Source organism: Rhincodon typus, chromosome 8 (genome assembly GCF_021869965.1).
Source record: "Rhincodon typus isolate 14 chromosome 8, sRhiTyp1.1, whole genome shotgun sequence".
Taxonomy (NCBI): Eukaryota; Metazoa; Chordata; class Chondrichthyes; order Orectolobiformes; family Rhincodontidae; genus Rhincodon; species Rhincodon typus.
Window position 1 is genome coordinate 40,820,969 of NC_063339.1, and position 23,257 is coordinate 40,844,225.

Below are 23,257 nucleotides of genomic sequence, written 5' to 3' on the forward strand. Positions count from 1 at the left end.
GGCGTAACCTTTTCCTCATGATCTTCGGTCCTCTCTCTCGACTCCAACTAATCATAGTTAATTGTTTTATTGGCTTCTATGTGAGACATGAGTCATACACATGGTCTATGCTCCCTTGCTTGAAGTATAATGTGGCCTTTAAAAGGAAGAATATCTTCCTTGCACCTGGGTGCAACTGTAATGTAGGGACAGCAAATAATTGCCTTGGCAGACCAACCCAGCCTCATCTTTCATTCATTAGGTTAAAATAATAGTGTGATTAAAGTTACTGACATTCCCTGTTCAGTTAATGCAAGTACCTCTACAGAGTTCTCCAAGGTGTACTGTGGCTATCCAAAGGGAATCCACTGAAACAGGTCAAGTAAGTGCACTCTGGATTTGAGACAGCAGGGAAACCAAAACCTTGTTTAAATGGACAGACTTGAGTATTTAACTGGTCAACAGTTTCCAGGACCTGTGGCATACCTGCAAAAATAGGAAGTTATCAGTTCTGGATCAGGGCTTCCGATTCTCAGCAATCTCAAGGATTTTGGCATTAACGCTGTGGAGATGGTCTCTGATGCAGTGAAAATTTGGTCCAATAAATCCAATTCTAGGTGTCATAAGTTAAAAGAGATATTAAGACTTTGGGATGGCAAATATGTAGCTTTATCAGATTGAGAGGGATGAGGGATTTCAATAACATAGAGAAACCAGAGATGCTGGGATTATTCTCCTTACGACAATTAAGGTCAAGGAGAGATTTAGTAACTGTTCAATATTGAGAAATTTTTAACATAAAACAATGGGGAGAAAATGTTTCCACTAGCTGCAATGTCTGTAAACAAATGGCATAGATTTAAGATAACTGGTAAAAATACTGGTGGAAATGAGAATACATCACCTAAAAGATAATGGGGATAGATAGTAGCAACTTTCGAAAGGTAATTGGATGTATATTCGAAAATCAAATATCTGCAGAGTTATGCACAGGTCCAATGGGCCAGAAAGCCTTCTATTGTGCAAATTTTATTCTATAATCTATCATATCATTTTCTCATCAACAGGTAATGTATCAGGCTTTATAATGGGTATTTATTTTGTTACACAAAATTGATCCCACTCTCCAAGTCAAAACTGTATAGAGATTTCAATAAAGTGAAACATGAAGAAAACATTTAAAAATTTAACAAATTGGTCAAGCAACAGAAAATCTACAAAGATTTTCAAAAATTCTTTGAAAGAATGTTGTGCTTCCAATAATATTTTCTTAATCCTAGAACAATTCTTAAATACTTTTGTCTCTATCTAAATAGTAGTCTATTGTTCAAGCTCCCAATTTCTATGAGAAATGTGCCAAAACTATGCTAAAATTTGAACTGTGTGTACATCAATGTAAATCTTTCCAAAACTATTCCACCATACAACCAAAGAAACACACACACATTTTTGGTTCGATACTAGATACCACATATATACAGACAAACACTGAACCAATGATCTCACTAGTCTTGATAATGCCTCGAAACTTCTCCAATTGTATCTGTAAAGCACTAGATTTATAATCAGAGTCTAGGATTTTGTCAGCATGGATCTAATGGGCTGAACAGCCTCCTTCTGTGCTAGTGACTCTATGACATGTATTGTACACATATACACTATTCTTTAGCTTTTTTTAAGCCAGCATAGTGCGCAATATTTATACAATTAGGCTGTCATTGAATCAAGATTAAACAGTAACTGACCAAGTATTTCTTAATTCTTGGGTATTCCAGGTACATTACTTATTGCAATCTTTCCCTTTCAATGTCTGATCAGGAATCTATCAGTTTAGTGAAGATGTGCAGATTACCTTTTGGTAATTCAAACAGCTGATTTGGAATGGTGTTGAATATAGATTCAAAGGCAACAGGAAAGAATAAATCCTGGAGGTTAATAGCAACTGTGAATACCTAGCAATGTAATTGATTAGAAATATAGCACTTTCTACAATTACACTGCACTGCAGCTTTTCTTACTGCAGCAGCTAAATCTGTATGCATGGCAATTTTAGTAGCATAAGATAAAGTAAATCAGTAAACAGAAAATATGCTTGACATTAAATTACATTTCAAGCTGCATTGATACTTTTACAATTTTAGTTAGCACAAAGCGTCAAAGCGAACACAAATGTTCTGATATCATGACTGTAGAAACTTCATCTATTTTTGGTATTCCTCCAGTCATTAAGCACCAACTAGCAAGCTTGTATCAAGTGATGTTGAATCTTTTAAGAATCTTAGCAGCAGGCAGGGATTCCTGTCACCTGGATCCCAAAAGACATTACAGCAGGTTTCGCAGAATGACCTGGATTAGGATGCTGTTGGGTCTCTTGCAGTAGCACAAGCAGCGGCAGCAGCAGGAGCTTGAGGAATTTCCAAACCAGTGTGGAGTGTCACCTATAGAGAGGTTGAGAATATAACTGATGAAAAATAACTACTTTTCAGATATTTCTAAGAAACAATTAACATTTAGTGTATCTTCCATGACACTCAAACTTAGAAAAAAAGTATACAAGTAAATAAATTTGCACATCTTAGAAACACTTCCCTATACTTGGATTCCTCATTGATTTGTTCACTCATTTCAACACATCATTTGCTTATATACTGTGATGGTTTCAAACTTAACAAAAATTACCAATCAAGTTATTGGAACATGTTATGATATACCTCTGGAAGAGGTGAGAGTTGACCTGGATCTTTTGGTCCAGGTAGGGACTCTCATTAGGTACTATGATTACATTGTAAGGCACATATCAAACTTTTATTTATAAGCCTACTGGCAAATCGAATTCCTAGCTTGTAAAGGTCCAGATTTCTCAAGTGACAACTGGCTGAGGCCCATTACCCACTCACAAAAAATTCACAATAATAATCATTAGACCTGGCTCTCTGTAGGGGCTATTCTCAGATATGGAGTCATGGAGTTATACAGTATGGAAACAGACCCTTTGGTCCAACTAGTCCATGCCAGCCATGTTCCCAAACTAAACTAGTTCCACCTGCCTGTGTTTGGCCCGTATCCCTCCAAACCTTTCATATTCATACACTTATCCAAATGTCTTTTAAATGTAGTAACAGTACCTGCATCCACCAGTTCCTATGGCAGTCCATTCCACACACAAAACTCTGTGTAAAAAAAGTTGCCCTTCATGTCCTTTTTAAATCTTTCTCCTCTCATCCTAAAAATATGTCCCCTAGTTTTGAACTCCTCCACCTTAGGGAAAAGACCTTGACTATTCACCTTACCTATATTATTTACCTATTTTATAAACCACTGTAAGGTCACCCCTCAACCTCCTATGCTCCAGTAAAACAAGTCCCAGCCTATTTTTATAATATGTGGCAAAGAAACAGGTCATTCAGCCAAGCTGATCCAGGCCATGTTTATGCTCCACACCAGCCTCCTCCATCAAAGGAGCTGACTTGTTTTATTGATTCAACGTTGTCGGCAAATGTGATTAGTTAATCATTAGTCACGTAGCAAATATTCCCATAGCTTCCAGCTTCTTTGACAAGGCTGAGTGACAAACTATAATTAAAAACTTGATAAAAAGATTATAGAAGTAACAAGTGGGCTTCTGCATATTACACTGAAACGGCCCAATATATTCTAAAGCTTCAATGAGATAGCTCCTTACTGGAAACTATGAAATATTACAGCATAATAATTGTCCTTGGCTGGATTCCATTAGTTTGCTGAGTCAATAAGTTTTAGATTTGAACTTTAGTCTAGGACTTGAACCAAAAGTCTAGGCTGACACTTCAATGCAGTACTGAGGGATTGTTGCATTATTAGTCGTTCTATCCTTTGAGGCAAATAAAACTGGGGCTGCTTCTGCCTACTGGTGCTTGAGAAGGATGTTAATTTTTTAAATGCTTTATTCAAAGAGTAATCCACAAATGTCATTTGCTTCATGCTTTGTAGCTGCCAACTTGCACACTGTAAAGAATGCTTAGATAAATTACTTGACATCAAAAGTAAATTTTAGCTGGCAAGTGTTTTAAGACTCCTAAGCATGTAATACAGTTCATATAATGCAGATGCCTTTTCATTCACTTTCCTGATGTCTTTGAGTTTGTTGATCATGTATATCAGCCTAGAGGAACTTAGAACATGTTAATTTTAATCAACAAATCAATGATTTTTGTTTGTGAGCTCTTCCAAATTAATCTTTCTAGATTATTTTATTCTAATAGCTTCACAACACTCAACCTACCAACTCAGTAGATTTTGTGTACTCTAAGGCAGCTAACAGAGACTCTTTAGAATTGGTCAATGCTGAATTTTAATTTCAAGGGCAAGTTAATATTAATATTGAAGTTGGAAAAAAACCATGACTTCTGTCATGAGGACAGAAAATTATTGATGACTTCAACTTCATCCTATCGGCAGTTGGACAAACACCATCGCTTGTTTCATGGTTAGCAGTATTCTTTTGGGGACCAAGTGCTCTGGCATAATTAAAGTAGAGAGATATTCAACTGCTTTGTTTCTGTAAGGAGCACCCGCAATCGCATTTGATTTCAAGCGAATGTGGGTGATTTTCAGGTGATAAGATTAAAAGAAAATCTCCAACAGAATAACCAGGCGTGCTGGGTCTTAAACTTTTCCACAAAATTTAATGGTCATTATAGATGCGGTCTCCTGTACACAAATATAGGAATTGCTGGAAAAACTCAGCAAGTCTGGCAGCATCTATGGAAAGAAAGCAGAGTTAAAGTACAGGTCTAGTGACCGCTCTTCTCAAAGTGTCTGACAGCCAATAATAAACTATTCTGGATTTCAATTCTGATTCTGTTAAGTTCTTTTAGAGAAGTACCCAATTGGTCTCACTACACTGGTTTCATCTTTCTGAAGTAAAGCAGTCCCTACTTTGATGGCTACTTTGTACAGGTCACTAACCACGCCTTTAACAGTGCACTTCGTATTGTAGGAGCACTAACACATAGTATCCTGGCTGAAAGATTTTGGACATGGCATGTTTATCTGCCTTTCACATCACTGCTGTTTTTGAGATTTTCAAGTGTTCTTGGGCCACTGCACAGGTTCGTCAGTTTCGCTCTCGGAACTTTACTTCAGTCTACCATGAGACTTCCTCTTTTGTTCTAAAAATTTTTCTTTGATTAGTTTCAGAGGCACCCACACTTAGTGTCTAAAAGTAATTCAATGGAATAAACCCAGTGGACTCATTAGGTCAAACCCTGATAGCAGAAGAAAATTTAGTTCTTTATCCCAGTCATGGGAGTACTCACGACAGTATGCCCTGATCTTTGTTTTCAGGCTCTTGTGGTACCATTTTAGCAACCCCTGTTACTGCTGATAATATGCTGTAGACTTCTACTGAGTTACGCCTATGTTACCCATGACCCTGAAAAAAATTGGACGTGAAATTTGAAAAAAAAACTGAAAGAACTGCGGATGTTAGAAATCTGAAACAGAAAACAGAAATTGCTGGAAAATCTCAACAGATCTGGTGGCATCTGGAGAAAAATCAGAGTTAATGTTTTGGGCCCAGAGACCCTTGCTCAGAACTGATTTTGGCTAGGAAAGGAATGTTTTTTGTGCAAAAAATAGAGTGCGTGGTGGAGAGGAGTAAATGATAGGAGGAGATAGAGCCCAAAGAGAGAGAAGAAAAAACAGTTGAACAGACAAAGGAGAGGATAAAGACCAGCTTAGGAAAATGAATAGCTGCTAATGGGGACTATTAGCAGCTGACAATGGGTTCTGTGTGGTAGCAGCCCATGTGATGACAAGGCCGGGTGTGTGGTGCTGGGGAAAGCATGGGGAAAGGTGCTCAAACCCTGAGATTGTTGAACTTGATATTAAGTCCAGAAACTTGCAGGATTCCCAAGCAGAAAATTTCAACAATGAAAATGAAATTTGAACTCTGCTCCAACTGAATCTCGACAGATATACCATACTGGATGAAGAAATCAATCAATTCTCTCACCAGTGTTTTGGTGGATATAGAACAGCTTTCCAGGAAATGGGTAGCCATGTCTATGATGGTAAGGATATAGTAGAAGCCTCCTTTTGTTTTGGGCAGAGGACCCTTACATTCCACAAAACATTGTTGAATGGTTTTCCAAAAGCCGATAGGTTTAGGGTTAAAGTCTCATTGTGGTAGAGTTTTCCTACAACCTGGCAGGTGTGGCATGTTTTGCAAAACCTTAGTTCATGCCTGTGGAGCTGTGGCCAGTAAAAGTATTGCCTAATTTGTTCTTGGGTTTCACATATACTGACTTGCTTAGCTATTGGAATTTCGTGAACTAGGCATAATATTTCTCTACAGTGCCTCAGCAGTACCACCATCTGGTGGATCATTGACCACTTTTTGTTGCAAGTCTGTGAGAGGTCTTCATTTCCTCATCAGAACCTAATTTTTACTTCAAGGACTGCTTCTCCCTCCAGTTCAACAAGAGCAGTCTGAAATACTTTTTTTTTAACAGGGGTCAAATTTATTAGGCTGCTACCAAGGAAGTTCTATTTTTTACCTCCTTGGGTTCTCCTACATGCCCACAAAAAGTTTCTGGTAACTAGACCAAAGGGTCTTTCTGCTTGCAATGCCACCTCAGCCTCCACGGGCTGAGTTTGTTTGGCTTTAGTGTGGGTGATCATAGCGCAGAACAACTACTGCAGGAATTGTAACTGGTTTTCTTCAAGTTTAAACAGTGTTTCTTTACTGCAAAAAAACAGGCCGCTTCTGCTGGGGAGAACAACTGCGCACACTTGTGCCTTTCTCTCTCTGTGTGTCTGCACCTCTCTAACTTGTTTCCAGTTCCAACCTGCTCAATTAGCTGAGAACCAAATCAGCTTCATTTGTTAAGAACTCCTCAGCTCCTGATTGGCTGCATATTGCAGGAACCCATTGCTACAAAAACATAGTTCACAATAGCTATCAAAGACCTTGCTGAAAAATTACGTAGCCAGCTTAGCAAATCCATTTTTTCTTAAACAATTCTTTCTCATTGCAGTCCACAGTTTCCAAAGACAAAATTTAAGACATGGTGCTTACAGAAGACTCACTTTGGAATTACAGAATAAAAATGTCTACGTTATTTGGTTATAACCATAGGGAGGATAAAAAAAGAATTCAGATTGAAAACTACTGGATTATTAGAGTACTAAATCAGAAACATCAGGTAAAACTATTATTTAAACACACATACATAAAAGGAATTGAGTTTTTTGAAAATGTATAGAATTAAGTATTGTACCACAGAACACACCTGTACATTTCTATTCAGGCTTACTGCTGGGAACAGGAGGCCTTCCATATCCTCAAAGGCAACAGGTCCCTGTTGCTCATCATTAATGGAAAAGGTAAGTGTCCGTCTGTTGAAATCCAAGAGCACACCAACAGTGACCCCTTTGGTAATGCCTCCCTCAGTTCTAGGACAAAGAAGTAACAGTGCTCATTTGTTAAATGTCTAAAATAGTAATCATAAATCTTTATAATTCTATACTGTACAGACTATTATATTTTGTCAAAACCAGGATTTTTGCTCCATAAGCCTTCGACTCACTCGAGTTCACCTGATCAGCATAACTTGTAATTCCTTTATCTCTCATGTACTTGACCAGGATCCACTAAAAAGCATTCTGCTGCCAAATTGGTCCATCTTCACTTGAAAGAAGCACTCTTTTCTCTTTGTTTTCAAGGGATATGGGTGTTGCTGACAAGGCCAGCATTTGTTGTAAATCTCTAATTACCCTTAAATTTAGTGGCTTGCAAAGCATTTCCGGTGGTAGTTAAGAGTCACCCACATTGCCTGTAGTTACATGTAGACCAGAATGGGTATGGATAGAAGATTTCCTTGTCTCAAGGACATCAGTGAACTAGCTAAGTTTTTAATAATAATCAATACTGGCTTCATGATCACCATTCCTAGTCTAGTTTCTTAGTTCTAGATTTTTTTTCTAAATTCAAATTCCACCAGCTGTCAATCTAGAATTATAGAATCCTTACAGTGTGGAAGCAGGCTACACGACCCAACGAGTCTACACTGACTCTCCAAACCACATCCCAACCAGACTCAACCTCCTTCCCTGTCCCTATAACCCCACATTTTCCATAGCCAATCCACCTAACCTGCACATCTTTGGACTGTGAGAGGAAACCAGAGCACCCGGAGGAAACCCACGTAGACATAGAGAGAACATACAACTCCGCATGGACAGTCGCCTAAGGAATCGAAGCCGGGTCCCTGGCGCTGTGGGGCAGCAGTGCTAACCACTGAGCCACTGTGCCACCCCAGCTGGGTTTGAACCCATGTCCTCAGGATATCTGGATTATTAAGGCAGCAATATTACCACTACATTTGATATCTTGACACATTCTGAAGATTAAACAGAAAATACTGGAAATAGTGGATCAGGCGGCATCTGTGGCGAAAAAAAGATGTTTCTGGTCAATAACTCCTGCATCAAGGGTCCTCCCATTAACAATTTATCTGCTCAGAAGCTGCCTGAAGTGTTGGGAGTTAAGGTTATAAGGTTATCTCTGGTAAGATCACTATTTATAAGTAGAGATACGTAATTGAAATGAAAAACAAAGGTTAGCTTGACAAGTGTTGAGGAGGAAAAGAACTATGTACACATAGCACCAATGACATAATGATACATCTCATGACACTTGTTACAATTACAGTGAAAATGGATCCGTATACTCAACTTTCACAATTTTACTTTAAAATAACAGAAACTTCCATGGACTTAAAATAAGTTTGAAAAGGACAAATATTGAGCTAAAACAGATGCTGTAATCACCTGACTAGGTTAAGTCAAGCTTATGAACCCATCAGTAAAACAAGGGTCCACTAGAAGTAACGTTATTATGAAAAAGACATTGAAACTCGTAATGCATATCTTTCAGTTGATTCACATCTTTCTGGAAACTATGTAATGGAATGAAATGTTGTATGCAAAGTACTCAGCTGGAGAAAGTCTAGAGTAGTCTCAGGAAAGTACAGATGGACTGTTATCAACAGTCTGACTGAGCATTCTTTTATTCAATAATACCTTGGAGCTGACTCCTCTTCATGTTTGATCTGGCTAACTAAGTTTAATTAGAGCATGATAACTCTGTGCTAGAAGAGGGAAAAAAGATGTTTGTTGCAACTAATTGCATTTGGATTCTGAGATGAGATTTTTGAACAAGAACTGAAAGTCTGTCTTTCAACCTTAAGCTCAGACACAAGCTGATTTAAAAAAAAAACTTGGGACAATAGCAATGATTCAGTTAGGATTTTGGGACACCTACAGCTTTGCCATTACACTGGAAACAAGACCGCAGCTAAACAGTTGGACTCTGGTCTTTTTATTCTCACCTCACAAAGACTCTAAACTAAACTGCAACTGCCTTCACTTGTCTGTCTGTGCCAAATACCTGCCTCCACCATGCCTGTTATTTTGTAAGCTCATTACCTGTGTTTTTGTGTGTTTGTTATCACGTTTTACTTTTTTTGTTTCAGGTAATAGAATTGCATCCTCTTTCGTTCAATAATATGTTGGAATTGACTCTCCATTTTTGATCTGGCTAACTAAGTTTAATTAAAGCATGATAGCTCTGAGCTAAAAAGGTAAAAAAAAATTTGTTGCAACTGATTGCAATAGGATTTTAAAAAAAAACAGCTGTGACTCGTCCTCAGCTGGTTGTAACATGCTTTGTAGGAACATAATAAAAGAAAATATGAAAACCAAACCACATGAGGCTTTTGGTCACATGACCAAAAACATAGACTTCATGGAACCTTAAAGGAATTTGGAGGGGTAGAGGGGTGTAGGAAGATTATTCCTAGCTTTGGAATTATGCAACTGAATATCTCATAAGGTAATGGAACTGAAGGAGGTGATATAGATACGCAGGGGCAAGATGGTGACGTAATTTGAAAACGATGATGAGAATTTTAAAATCAAGATATTGTTTGACTGGGACTCAGTGCAGAGGAGTCATAAGGAAATAAGTCTCAGTGAGTTAAAATATTGCCCTCAGTTTTAGGTAGCCACAGGTTTACTGAGCACAGACTGTGGGAGACCAGCCAATAGCAGGTTGAAAAAGTCCACTCTAGAGATAACAAAGGCGTAAGGGTTTCAGCAGCAGACAAACTGAGACAGGGCAAAGTAGGGCATTGTTACAGAAGTGGAAATAGGCAGTCGTCATGATGGCACAAATATATGGTCTGTAGCTAATCTTGCAATCATATATGACATTAAGATTGTGAACAGACTGGCTTAATGTCAGACTGTTGCCAGGGAGATGGATGGAGTCAGCAGCTAGGGAATACAGTCAGGAGCAGGGATCAAAAGCAGCATCTTATTCTTCCCAATATTGAATTGGAGGACATTTCTGCTCATCTAGTTTTAAATTCTCAAACTCTCATAATCAGTATTGGGGATATGTAGAAAACATTAATGAGGAACTGTCACTGTAGTGAGTGTAATTTGTTTAGCCAGGTGGACCTCATAAAATATGACTTCCCCGATTGTGGCTGTCAATCTGGTCCAATTAGGGAGTCCTGGCTGACAGATATAAACACGAGAGTCAGAGGTTTTGTTCACTGACAGCTGGCTCTGAGGAAGCTGGATCAGTGTCAAGGACTTTCCATGTGCGACTGAAGGGGGACTTGGTGACAGGACACTAGCTTCTGTGGAGTTATTTCAGTCACCCTTCAATTAAACTTGTTAAAAATCAACTGGAAAGAATGAGCATCTAATTTTTGTTTACATAGTGAAGGTTGGTATCATAACGTTGATACAAAGGAATTTCCATTGAGTCCCACATTAATTAACTTAACAATAATCATTTTTTACATTACCTGTTGGTGTGAGAGTTGTTATGCATAAACCAGCTTCGATTATTATCAACATACATAGCCCAGGCCTTATCATCCTTTCCTAACATGACATCTTTCAAGACATCTATACGAGCCACACCAAATGCAGGGTCAGGATGGTTGTCGTAGCGGTCAATACTCAGCTCCCAATAATGGATACCTCGGGAAAATCCAGTGTTTCCTAGAACTACCCTGTCATCATAGCTGTTGCAGGTAATAGTGAGGTTGTCATTAGAGAACAGAATGTCAGGATGAGCTGAACCCGAATCAAAACCAAACCAGGCAACTGAAAAAGAAAATAAAATATTATAATTATTATGAATATAACTTCATATAGAATCAGATTAGAGACCTTATGGTAAAGTTGCATAGAATCTGACAAAAAAAGACAAGAATCCACACTTTAAAAATAAAATAAAATTCACCACATGACATTAAGACCAAGGTTACCCAGGTAAACCTTTCATTAATACAGATAAAATTTGGCCATTTCTTATTACTGGAATGAAAGTGGTATTGAAACAGCACATCAAACCAGTATTATGGTAGTCTTTGTTCTAATGCAAATTTTCCTACCAAGTAATCAAAGCAACCACATGAATATTTTCATAACTTCACAGACAATTCTGATTTGGAATCATATCGCCAGTCTTTCATCCTTGTGTAAAAATCCTGTTACTTTTCATAACAGCACTGTGAGTGTACTTACATCAGACAGTCTGCAGTGGTTTGAGAAGTGGCACGTGACCAACTTTTCAAGGACAATTAAAAACGAGCAATAAATGCTGGCCTTACCAGTAACATTCACATCCCAGGGACAGTATATTTAAAAAGTTGCTGAATTCAGAATGACATGGAGTTAGTTTCTGATGGTCCTGAATTATCACATTTAGAATTGGGTTCACCTTGATCTGGGCATATTTTTAACTAGGATTTCAAATGTATATTTTCCCATTGCAATCCAAATGCATCCCTAAAACCAGCTACCACTGTAGTGTTAACATCTGTTCACACCTCCAATACTTTACCTTTCCTTAAAAACATAAGGTAGTATACAAACAAAGAAGCTACCTAACAAGGAATAGAGATCACCATAACCAAAGCCAATTCTGCTCTTCCCAACCATGCAGTTGTTCCAGCAATTTTCTGCAGGGCAATCCAGACTAACATCGTTACCTTCCTAGTCCCAAGGCAACGAGACCAATTGTCGTACATTTCACAGGATCATGATCTGAACCAGGACTCCACTGATCTTTAGAGCTCAATACCAGATGGTGTGATGTGTTTAACCACAGGGTGGAGGGGGAGGGTAGAAAAGGAGTGAGAGGATAGGCATAGATGGAGCCCAGAGAAACAGAATGACAGGAAGTCATAGGGATGGATAATAGTACGCTGAGGAGAAACAAAAGCTAATAAGGGTAATTAAAGCAACAAAGGTTGGCCTTGCCTGTGACGTTCACATCCCATGAAAGAAAAAGGTAGTATTCCAATTTGTTTCAAAACCACCATCAACTCAACAACTTATCTATTAACTCTCTGTCCTTGCAAGCTACCAGCTACTTTCCCCATTCAAAGTTCTTGACCAAATTGTCAAGGACTTCCTCTTATGTTCTTAAGCTTTTTTGCACCCCCAACCTCCTCCAACCAGAGTCCCTATCCCTCCAATCTAGAGACTACCCTTCTGTTTTCTGCCACATTTCCAAAAGTCCTTGATCCCAATTCCCCCAACAGCCTCTTTCTCCTCTGCCTAAACTTTAATCTTTCAATCCCCACACCCCACCCCAGCCTTTCACTTTTCCTGATCCCCATTTAATAATCCTTCTTTGGTCATATCTCCCACTCTTCCAACTGAGTCTGTTGTCACACTCCTGAATTCCAGTTTCCTACAATCCAGCCCATTTGCCAGGTAGAGGTTTGGAGGAAACATTCCCTGTCTCGGGAATGTAGAAGTGGGGTTTTAAAAGGTTTGAGGGCAAGCATGTTAGGTGGTGACTAACAGATCAACCCCAATCACCAAGAAAATTAGTCCAACCGCCCCAGACAGATCAGTAAGAACTTATGCCAAGTATGGACAAGTTCTTCAGTGAATTACAGGCCTCAACGTTGGTGTCCCAGATTGCCAGAAGCGACAGGCCAATCAGAGCTTCTGGTTCCTAAAGTCCTCTGGTTGAGGCCTACTCCTCAGAGGATTCAACAGTGAAAGCTAAGTACTCTTCTCATGGGGTGGGAATCATGGAGTTTGTCGGAAGAAATACTGCAGATGCTCAGCCATTGAGTATTTTCAAGGCATCAGCTGCTAGAATTCTGGGTACCAAGGATATTAAGAAATGTAGTATGGGAAATGGAGTTGTTGTGGATCATCAGTCATAATCTTAGTAAAGATATGAAGGGCTACTTCTGCTTCTTATGTTATCATGTCAAATACTTGCTTAAGGTATTCAATGTCACTCTTGAATTTCTCAATAAGATTTTACCCTATCCCTGGTATGATTCTGAATAGCTCTATCCAAAGCCACAAAGGACATCCTCTGTAACAAACACAAGACAGACTCTGAAGGAAAGTCATAATGGACTCGAAATGTTAACTCGGTTTTTCTCTCCACAGATGTTGCCAGATCTGCTGAGTTTCTCCAGCATTCTCTGAGTTTGTTTCAGATTTCCAATATCAGCAGTATTTTGCTTTTATTCAAATGACATCTTCTGTAGCTGGGATTGTGACGAAATTCACCTTCTTGTTACTTTTGTAGCCTTTGACACAGTCAATATCATCATTCTATTCCAACGTGTATTCTCTGTTAATGCAGCTGCTGTCATTTGACTCCATTTTACAAACAAAGGATTGCTAGCAAAAACACATTCTCACGTCTGTCCAATTTCCTCTGGAATAACGCAAAGTTTTTTTTTGGCTTTTCCTCTTTCTAGTCCACATGCTTCCTCCTCACAACATGTGACGAAAACTCCCCTCCCCCGACCGCATCCCAAAACCAGCCCAGCTCGTACCAGCCTCCCTAACCTGTCCTCCCACCTATCCACTCCTCCCACCTCAAGCCCCACCCCCCATCTCCTACCTATTAGCTTCATCCCACCTCCTTGAACTGTCCGTCCTTCCTGGACCGACCTATCCCCTCCCTTACTCCCCATCTACCCTCACCTTTACTGGCTCCAACTCCGCCTCCTTGACCTGTCTGTCTCCTCTCCACTTATCTTTTCCCTTATCCATCTTCTATCCGCCTCCCCCTTTCTCCCTATTTATTTCAGAATCCCCTTCCCCTCCCCCATTTCTGAAGAAGGGTCTAGACCCGAAACGTCAGCTTTCCTGCTGCTCTGATGCTGCTTGGCCTTCTGTGTTCATCCAGCTCTACACCTTGTTATCTCCAAAAGTTTACTGACTGGTCCTGTACGGACTTTTTCCCCATATGAAAATTTCCAACTCTACAGCAATGCCAATGATGACTTGACAGTCACCTCAGCAGATAACTGTATGACAGGAATGTTAGTGGCAACAAGAATTAGGGCATTAGTAGGTCAGGGAAGGTGATCACAAAGGAACAGACTGCCTTTGTTAAAAGACAGCGTTAGCTAATAAAAGTAACAGAACAAGAAAATTAAGAGCATATAAAGGTAACAATTTTCACATTATTCTTAATAGGACAATATGACTAATACATTGCAATACACTGGAATTATAACATTTTATGGAGATAATCCTTTACTAAAAACTGCATTAAGATATATGCAATATTTAAACTGAATGTCACAAAATAAACATAATGTGTATGCTTTATGACCAGAAGTTGTCAAATATTTTACATAATTTCTTTAATTATTGGATACTTCCCATAATTGGCTTAGAATAATGGAGCAGAAACACAATTTTCTCCAGCAAACCACCTCCTTCAAGGGTTTTTTTGGCTCGTCCCAAGTAATTTTTGCTTAGGACAATGACAAGATGATGAATGAGAATATATGATGCTTTTAATAAAAGGCAGGTCACATTTCCTTGATGCAACAATTATAGATGTTACGGTTATTTTTAAAGTTTTAGATCAGTATGATTTTGATCTTCCTTGCATTCTAACACTGACATAACACAGAATGACAGGCAGTGCCTACAATTAGTAATATTAGTAATTTCAGCATACATCTCACACTTGAATTAAATATTTGTACAAACATGTGGAACACAAAAAAGAAATCCTGAACCCATAAACTGAAATTATGATATCTATCAGCTTTGTACAAAAAGTGGCTAATTGGACTAATCCAGGGACTTGAATTGATACAAAGGCAGTATTTTAGTGGGAGTGGGTAAAATAAGGCCTCATAATAGAATACAAATTAGCTTAAAAATGAGAGGCATCTTGAAAATCCCCAGAGACATTACATTTCTCAATATGGAGGGAGAGAACAAAAAGTGAAAAGATTCACATATGGAACTCAGAATACCAGGAAGGTGGATGAGAATGGAGGATATTACTTTCCTCAGCATTAGCATTTCCCCTCAATAAGCAAATTACCTATTTTCATGTACAGTGGAAACTATAACCTGACCACAACCCCGTACGTCTTCCACAGCAAGGAAATTAGTTGATCTGCCAATGCTGCTCTGCTTGAAATTAACTTTTTTTATTCCCTGAGAAAGTACCAATCCATTAACTGTGCTTCTCCTAACACCATGTAAATTATAAGTGTGAATCTGAAATCCTACCGATCGACCATGAAACACTAATTTGTTGCACTGCTGCATCTGTCTTAAAGTTCTATGCTCAGATCCTTCCTGGTTGGTTTTGTATGTTATAGACTCCAAAACAGTTATATTAAATTTTATGTCTCATTTAGCAAATGACTGGTCACCAATGTTATGCCACAAAATATTTGGCAACTTAAGATTCACCTATCAGTATAACATTTTTTATTTGTTTGTTCATGGGACATAGGCTAAGCCAGCATTTATTGCCCATTCCTACTTGTGATTGAGAAAGTAGTGGTGAGCTTTTCTTGAACTGCTTCAGTCCTTGCGGTGTGGGGACATCCTACAATGCTGTTCGGGAGGAAGTTTTAGGATTTTGACCCTGTGACACTGAAGGAACGGCAATATAATTCCAAGTCAGGATGGTGTGTGGCTTGGAGCTCAATAATTAACAACACAGCTAAAATTAGCCAACTTTAACTTGGAATTCTACTAACGGAGAGGAATCAAAATATATTCTCACGTAAGTAAAATTATCATAACCAAAGTAGTACCAAGACATTTGCAATATTAGTATGGATGCCTGTCATCACAAGTAGTTCCTTGGGTTCTAAGTCATATAGATACAATGGCAAAGGACAACGTGCTGTATATTTTATAATCAGCTGACTGTCAGAACAGGAAAGGATCAACCAACACTTGGATAGTCAAAATTTGATTAGGGATAGTCAGCGTGGATTTGTGTGCAGGAAGTCATGTCTGACAAATTTTTAGAGTTTTTCGAAGAGGTTACCAAGAGGATAGATGAGGGTAGGATAGTGGATGTTGTCTCTATGGATGTTAGTGTAAGGCCTTTGACAAGGTCCCGCATGGCAAGATAGTCATGAAGGTTAGGTTGCATGGCATCCAGGGAGAGCTAGTTAATTTGGATTCAAAACTGGCTTGATGGTAGGAAGTAGAGGGTGATGGTTGAAGGTTGTTTCTCGGACGGAGGCCTATGGGTTGTTGCTGGGACATTTGTTATTTGTTATTTACATAAATGATCTGGGTCTGAATGGACAAGGCACGGTTAGTAAATTTGTGGATGATACAAAATCAGGAGGTATTGTTGATAGCGAAGAAGGTCATCAAAAATGACAGAGGGATCTTGATCAGATGGGGAAGTGGGCTGAGGATTGGCAAATGCAATTCAATACAGATAAGTGTGAGATGTTGCACTTTGGAAAGTCAAACCAAAATAGGACTTGTACAGTAAATGGTAATGTCCTGAGGAGTGTTGTGGAACAGAGGGACCTAGGAATACAAGTACATAGTTCATTGAAAGCAGCGTCACAGGTAGACAGGGTAATGAAGAATATATTTAGCAGGCCTTCATCGGTCGAGGCACTGAGTATAGGTGTTGGGACGTTATGCTACAGTTGTATAAGTTGTTGGTGAGTATTGTGTATAGTTTTAGTCACCCTGTTATAGGAAAGACATAGTTAAACTGGAAAGTGTGCAAAGAAGATTTATGAGGATGTTGCCAGGACTAGTAGGCCTAAGTTATAGGGAGAGGTTAGCCAGTATAGGACTTTATTTCTTGGAACGTAGAAGAATGAGGGGTGACCTTATTGAGGTGTATAAAATCATGAGGGGTATAGATAGGATGAATGCATTTAGTTTTTTCCCAGGGATGGGGAATTGAAAATTAGAGGGCATAGATTTAAGGTGAGAGAGGAAAGATTGAAGAAGGACCTGAGGGGCAACTTCTTCATGCAGAGAATGATTTGCATATGGAATGGGCTGCCAGAGAAAGTGGTTGAGGCAGGTACAACAGCAACATGTATAAAAGATTTGGATAGGTAAATGAACGGGAAGGGTTTAGAGGGATATGGACCAAATGTGGGCAATTGGAACTAGCTGAGTGGGCACCATGGTCAGCATGGACCAGTTTGGGCCGAAGGTCCCATTTCCATGCTATATTACTCTATGACTATAACAGCAGGTTTGAAAGATGCTCTGCTTTAACAGCACTATCCACCCACAGATTAAATTTACAACAGAACATAATGTTTCTTTACTGATGTGACACCATCTGTAGAAATCCTGCCTGTATTTGGCAGATTACAAACTCCCATCAATATACTGGTTTAAATGCCAGAGTCAAGATTGTTCTTCAGGAGGCATTTATTGGGAGGTTTTGCAACTAGATTTTAGCTACGATTTTTGTGACAACTGAGGATCAGCAATTTGCACGTTGTAAGATAGCAAGAAACCTTCAGAGGCAGTGGTGCTTAAACTGCTGCTCTGTCACAGGCCAATGCTAAAATTAGAGATTATATATAAATACAATACTATACGATGAACCGCAAACTAAATTGAGAAAAATCATACAATTTTCATATTTCTAGTTCCCAATTCCTACCCTGATCAGACAGGTAAGAGCTAGGTAGTAGATAGCACCTACCAGACTTTCAGAAAGACATGCAATACTGTCACAAAACATTACACAAGATACCCCCATATGATTAATGACAAACACTTAGGTCAGCTCTGAACTGTCATTTGCTTCTACAATTCTTGCTTCTTGCATGTCTCCAATTGTCATTGCTCCATCTTATAGTGCCATGCCTTCAGCAGGCTAAGGTCTAAGCACTGGAATTTTACATTTTAAATGAGTTCTCCTTACCTTTACATATTATATAAAATGCTTTTATACATTATAGTAGCATAAAATGTTCTACTGTAACACTGCAGTAAAGGATATTCCTTGTTACAATGTTTGAAGTTAGTTTCTTATGATTTATTTGACCAACAAACTACATTGAATAATTTTCAGATTTACTTGTAGGAGGCAAATACATGTATAATTTCTTGATGGCTACACAGAACATTCAACCTTTTATTTATTCACTTTTAGAAGCAGAAACAGACAAATTCATGCTTAGTCTCTTGGTGCAGCTACATAAAAATATACTGAGTAGTTCTTTATAAGAAGCTCACCTAATACATAACTTTGTTTTATGAAGCCATTAGTGAAGAATAGATCATAAGGCCTTCAAATGCAATATACACCATGACCACAGCTTTTACTTCACATAAGTACTGTTCTTGAACAAAGTAAATCATTTTTCAGAACAATCTTTATAACCAAACAACGATATGAACTGTGGAAAAGTGACTGTAGATTATTATTCAATTATCAAACTTAGTAGCAACAGCAATAACTGTTCATGCATTTTCAGATGAATCATATTGAAAATATTTGAAACATCTTCATAATATTCTTTAAAAAGTTTAACCACAAATTACTAATCAATGAAAACATATAATGGTTTCAAAAGTGAACAATGCAGAATGTAATTAAAAACTGCTGCTTTGTTTTTTTGATGCCTATTAAAAATGACATATGTTTGACAAAAATTACCAGCAAAACCTAAAGGTAAAAAGCATGAATAGTGTGTCTTCTATATCCTCAAATTACTAGTTACCATCTGGATTTAACATAAGCATGAGAAACAATGCAAAACTGTAATTATTCTAGTAAACAGCAGATAAATTTCATACCCAAGAAAAGCCTAAACAAAAGGCTATCTTCAAAAGAAAAAGCACAACATGTCAGAAAGTGATATAAAACAAAAGACCCCCTTTTTGGGGATATGCTTTAGATTGATAATGTTTTTCAGGCATTGCTTTTATTGAATGATGCTATGTGTGCCATTTTGTATTTAGTCACAATATTTCAAGTACAGTTAAGCATGTACAGGCAACTATACTGTGAGATAATTGTAAATACCTAAGCACTTCTGGAAGCCACAAAACATCATCTGCATTCTTGAAGCACAGGAGAATCGGAAACAAAGAATGCACAGTATTTTGTTTGCAATTCATTCTTGGAATGCGAGTGGCTTGGCAGGTAGCACTTAGAACTCATCGCTAGTTGCCCTGAACAATATATAACCTGTTGCCCAAAGGGCCTTAAGCGAAGCATAGTGTGAAACTGCAAAGATCTAGAGATCAGATAGGAGACAGCAAGAACTGCAGATGCAGGAATCAGAGACAACACAGTGTGGAGCTGGAGGAACACAGCAGGCCAGGCAGCATCAGAGAAGCAGGAAGGTTGATGTATCAGGCTAGGACCCTTCTTCAGAAATGGGGAGGGGGAAGGGAGCTGGGAAATAAATAGAGAGAGGAGGGGTGGAGCTGGGGAAAGGTAGGTGGGATGGTGATAGATAGATGCAGGTTGGGAGTGGTGAAGATTGGTCAGTGGGATGGGTGGGGCAGATAGGTGGGACAGAAGATGGACAGGTTGTGTCGGATCAAGGAGGCAGGTGGGAGGATGAGTGGGGCTAGGGAAAGGTAGGTTGGGTGGTGATAGGTAGGGGGCAGTGGGGATTTGTCAGTGGGAAGGGTAGGGCGGACAGGTGGGGAAGAAGATAGATAGGTTGTGTCAAGTGAAGTAGGCGGGGCTGAGACGGAGGTTTGGACGTGGGACAAAGCCAGGCGTGGGGAGATTTTAAAACTGGTGAATTCTATGTTAAGGCCATCGAGTTGTAGGCTTCCGAGGTAGAATATGAGGTGTTGGTCCTCCAGTTTGCATATGGCATTGTTAGTGGGAAGCGTGGCACGGACAAGGGAGTCGTGGAGTGAGCGGTCCCTACGAGAGGCAGATAGGGGTGCGGAGGGAAATATCTCTTTGATCGTGGGGTCCGATTTTAGGTGGTAGAAGCGGGGGAGAATGATATGCTGGACGCTGAGGTTGGTGGGGTGGTATGAGGGACCTCTCACTCTGCGACACCCTCATCCGCTCCACACTGCTCACTAACCCCACCACCTTTCCCTGCAACCACAGGAAGTGCTACACATGCCCCTACACCTGCCCTCTCACTTCCATCCAAGAGCCAAAGCAAACTTTTCATATCCGACAGGGGCTCACCTGTACATCTTCTGACTTGATCTACTGTATCCATTGCTCCCACTGTCGCCTCCTCTACATCAGTGAGACCAAGCGCACGCTTGAGGACTGTTTCATGGAGCATCTGCATTCCATACGTGACAAACAATAACACCTTCCAGTCGCCAACCATTTTAACTCCCCCTCCCACTCCCTTGATGACATGTCCATTCTGGGCCTCCTCCAGTGCCACGATGACACCACACACGAACTGGAGGAGCAACGTCTCATATTCCACCTTGGGAGCCTACAGCCCGATGGCCTTAACATAGAATTCACCAGTTTTAAAATCTCCCCCCGCCCCAGGTCTCATCTTCTCTCCCGGCTATCCGTCCATCCATCCTACTGGCCAACTCCCACCACTCCCTACCAGCATCCACCTGTCACCATCCCAACAACCTTTCCCCAGCCCCACCCATCCTCTCTATTTACTTCCCAGCTCCCTTCCCCACCCCATTTCTGAAGAAGGGTCCCGATCTGAAACATCAACTTTCCTGTTCCTCTGATGCTGCCTGGCCTGTTGTGTTCCCCTAGCTCCACACTGTGTTGTCTCTTGAGATCAGATAAGGTAGGGCTAGCAGCTCTTCCCTCAAGGGAGGAGCGCATTAAGCAGTTAACTGGGGAGGGATGTCATGGTCTAGCGTTTGATTGTTGCACTTTTAATCAGAGACTATGATAATATTTTGGGCATCCGGGTTCAAATCGTGCCATATCATATTTTGGAATTTGAATTCAATAAAAAAATCTGAAATTAAGAATTTAATGATGACCATGAAACCATTATCGATTGTCAGGAAAAACCCATCTGGTTCATTAATTTCCTTTTGGGAAGGAAACTGTCAGCCTTACCTGATCTTATCTACACCTAGGTGGCATGGTGGCTCAGTGGTTAGCACTTCTCTCCTCTCACTTTAAAAATGTGCCCCCTTGTCTTGAAATTCCCCATCTTAGGGAAAAGACAACTACAATTAACTCTATCTATACCTCTCACTACCTTATAAACCTCTATGAGGTCACACTCAACCTCCTACGCTCAAGTGAAAAATGTCTCAGCCCATCCAGCCTTTCTGTATAACTCAAACCTTCCCTATCCTGCAACATTCTGGTAAATCTTTTCTGAACCCTCCCCAGCTTGATAATATCCTTCACAGAGCGACCAGAAGTGTACACAGTATTCCAGAAGAGGCCTCAATAATGTCCTGGACAACCGCAACATAACATCCCAACTCCTGTATTCAAAGGATTGAGCGAGGAAGGCAAGTGTGCCAAATGCCTTTTTTAACCATCCTGTCCACATGTGATACAAACTTTAAAGAATTATACACCTGCACTCCTAGGTCCCTCTGTACTACAACACAACCCAAGGCCCTACCATTAATTATGTAAGCCCTACCCTTGTTTGTTGTACCAAAATGCAATACCTTGCATTTATCCAGACTGAACTCCATCTACCACTTTTCAGCCCACCGATCCATTTGATCAAGATCCCTGTGTAATCTTAGGAAGCCAAATTCACTGTATACAATGCCACCAATTTTGGTGTCATCCACAAACTTACTAATCATGCCTTCTATATTCTCATCCAAATCATTTATATAAATTACAAACAAAAGAGGACCTGGTGGAACACCACTGACAGGCCTACAGTCCAAAAAGCAAACCTCCACCATTACTCTTTGTCTCCTGCCATTAAGCCAATTATGTATCCAATTGGCAAGCTCACCCTGAATCCCATATCAACTTACTATTTAGTGTACCATGCGGAACCTTGTCAAAGGCTTTACTAAAATCCAAATAAAACGTCTACTGCTCTGCCATCACCAACCTTTTTGGTAACTTCTTCAAAAAACTCAATTAAGTTTGTGAGATATGATTTTCCTCACACTAAACCATGTTGACTATCCCTAGTCAATTTTAAATAAATAATCCATTACTCTGTTACGTTTTCCAATAGAGTTAAATTATTCCAATTCTTCTTTCTTTTGTTTGTATTTTAACTTGAGGGTAAGAATAAAGTGTGTTTTGCTTAAAGCCAAGTAGTGTTACCAATCGAAATACATCTGGAACACAGCACCTTACACTTGCCTTTAAATAAAATAAACGTCAGGGTCTAGGCTATCTCCTTGATATACCTGAGGGGCGTTTGATCTGGACTGTAACATCAGGTGTTGTAGATAATTTTTTCTTTTTTTATCGTATGAGAAAAACCATGGGACAGTACCCCATTGGATGTACTTTTGGAAAACTTTGCATATTCTGTAGTCATAGTGAATAATAATATGGTTCCTGTTGATCAGATGAATCAAAGAATCTGCAGAGGACTCAGTCATGAGTTGAGGAAAACTCCCAAGTGGTGGCAATCTCTGGGAAACACATACAAAATCATCTGTTTCTCATATGTGCATCATCACCTTGAATTTGAACTCGGCAGTTGTGCACCAAATTTCAAAAGCATAATACTGTATATACACAAGCAATTTATATTTTTCTATGGACTCTGGAGGCAGGACACTCCAGAAAACATACTTTAGTTTGAAAATTTCAGCTTTTTTGGGACAGTCCATTTTTACATACATATAATATGAACACAAAAAACATGCTCCTACAATGGTCAAGCTTATCCAGTGAGTAGCTAAGCCATACAGACTAAGACAACCAGTTAAACTGCTACTCTGCAGTCAGCTCACAGCTAGCCAAAACCAGTCAGCCAATAACCAAAAGCTAACAATCTGCCACAAGCCAAAGTGCAGTCAGCCATCAACAAGCCACCAGTCA

The 23,257-nt window shown here is 39.5% G+C and overlaps 1 protein-coding gene across 1 annotated transcript in view; it reads right to left on the reverse strand.

The window, feature by feature from the left end:
• Positions 1-1,286: 1,286 nt before the first annotated feature.
• trim9 (tripartite motif containing 9) overlaps positions 1,287-23,257 on the reverse strand; it is an 81,394-nt gene continuing 59,423 nt past the window's right edge. Inside the window, exons 6-8 of the mRNA XM_048600111.1 lie at positions 10,842-11,145; positions 7,254-7,416; positions 1,287-2,417 (exon numbers count right to left, since the gene is read on the reverse strand). Of these exons, the coding sequence (XP_048456068.1) occupies positions 2,331-2,417; positions 7,254-7,416; positions 10,842-11,145 (554 nt within the window). The 3' untranslated portion in view covers positions 1,287-2,330. The remainder of the gene's footprint in view (positions 2,418-7,253; positions 7,417-10,841; positions 11,146-23,257) is intronic.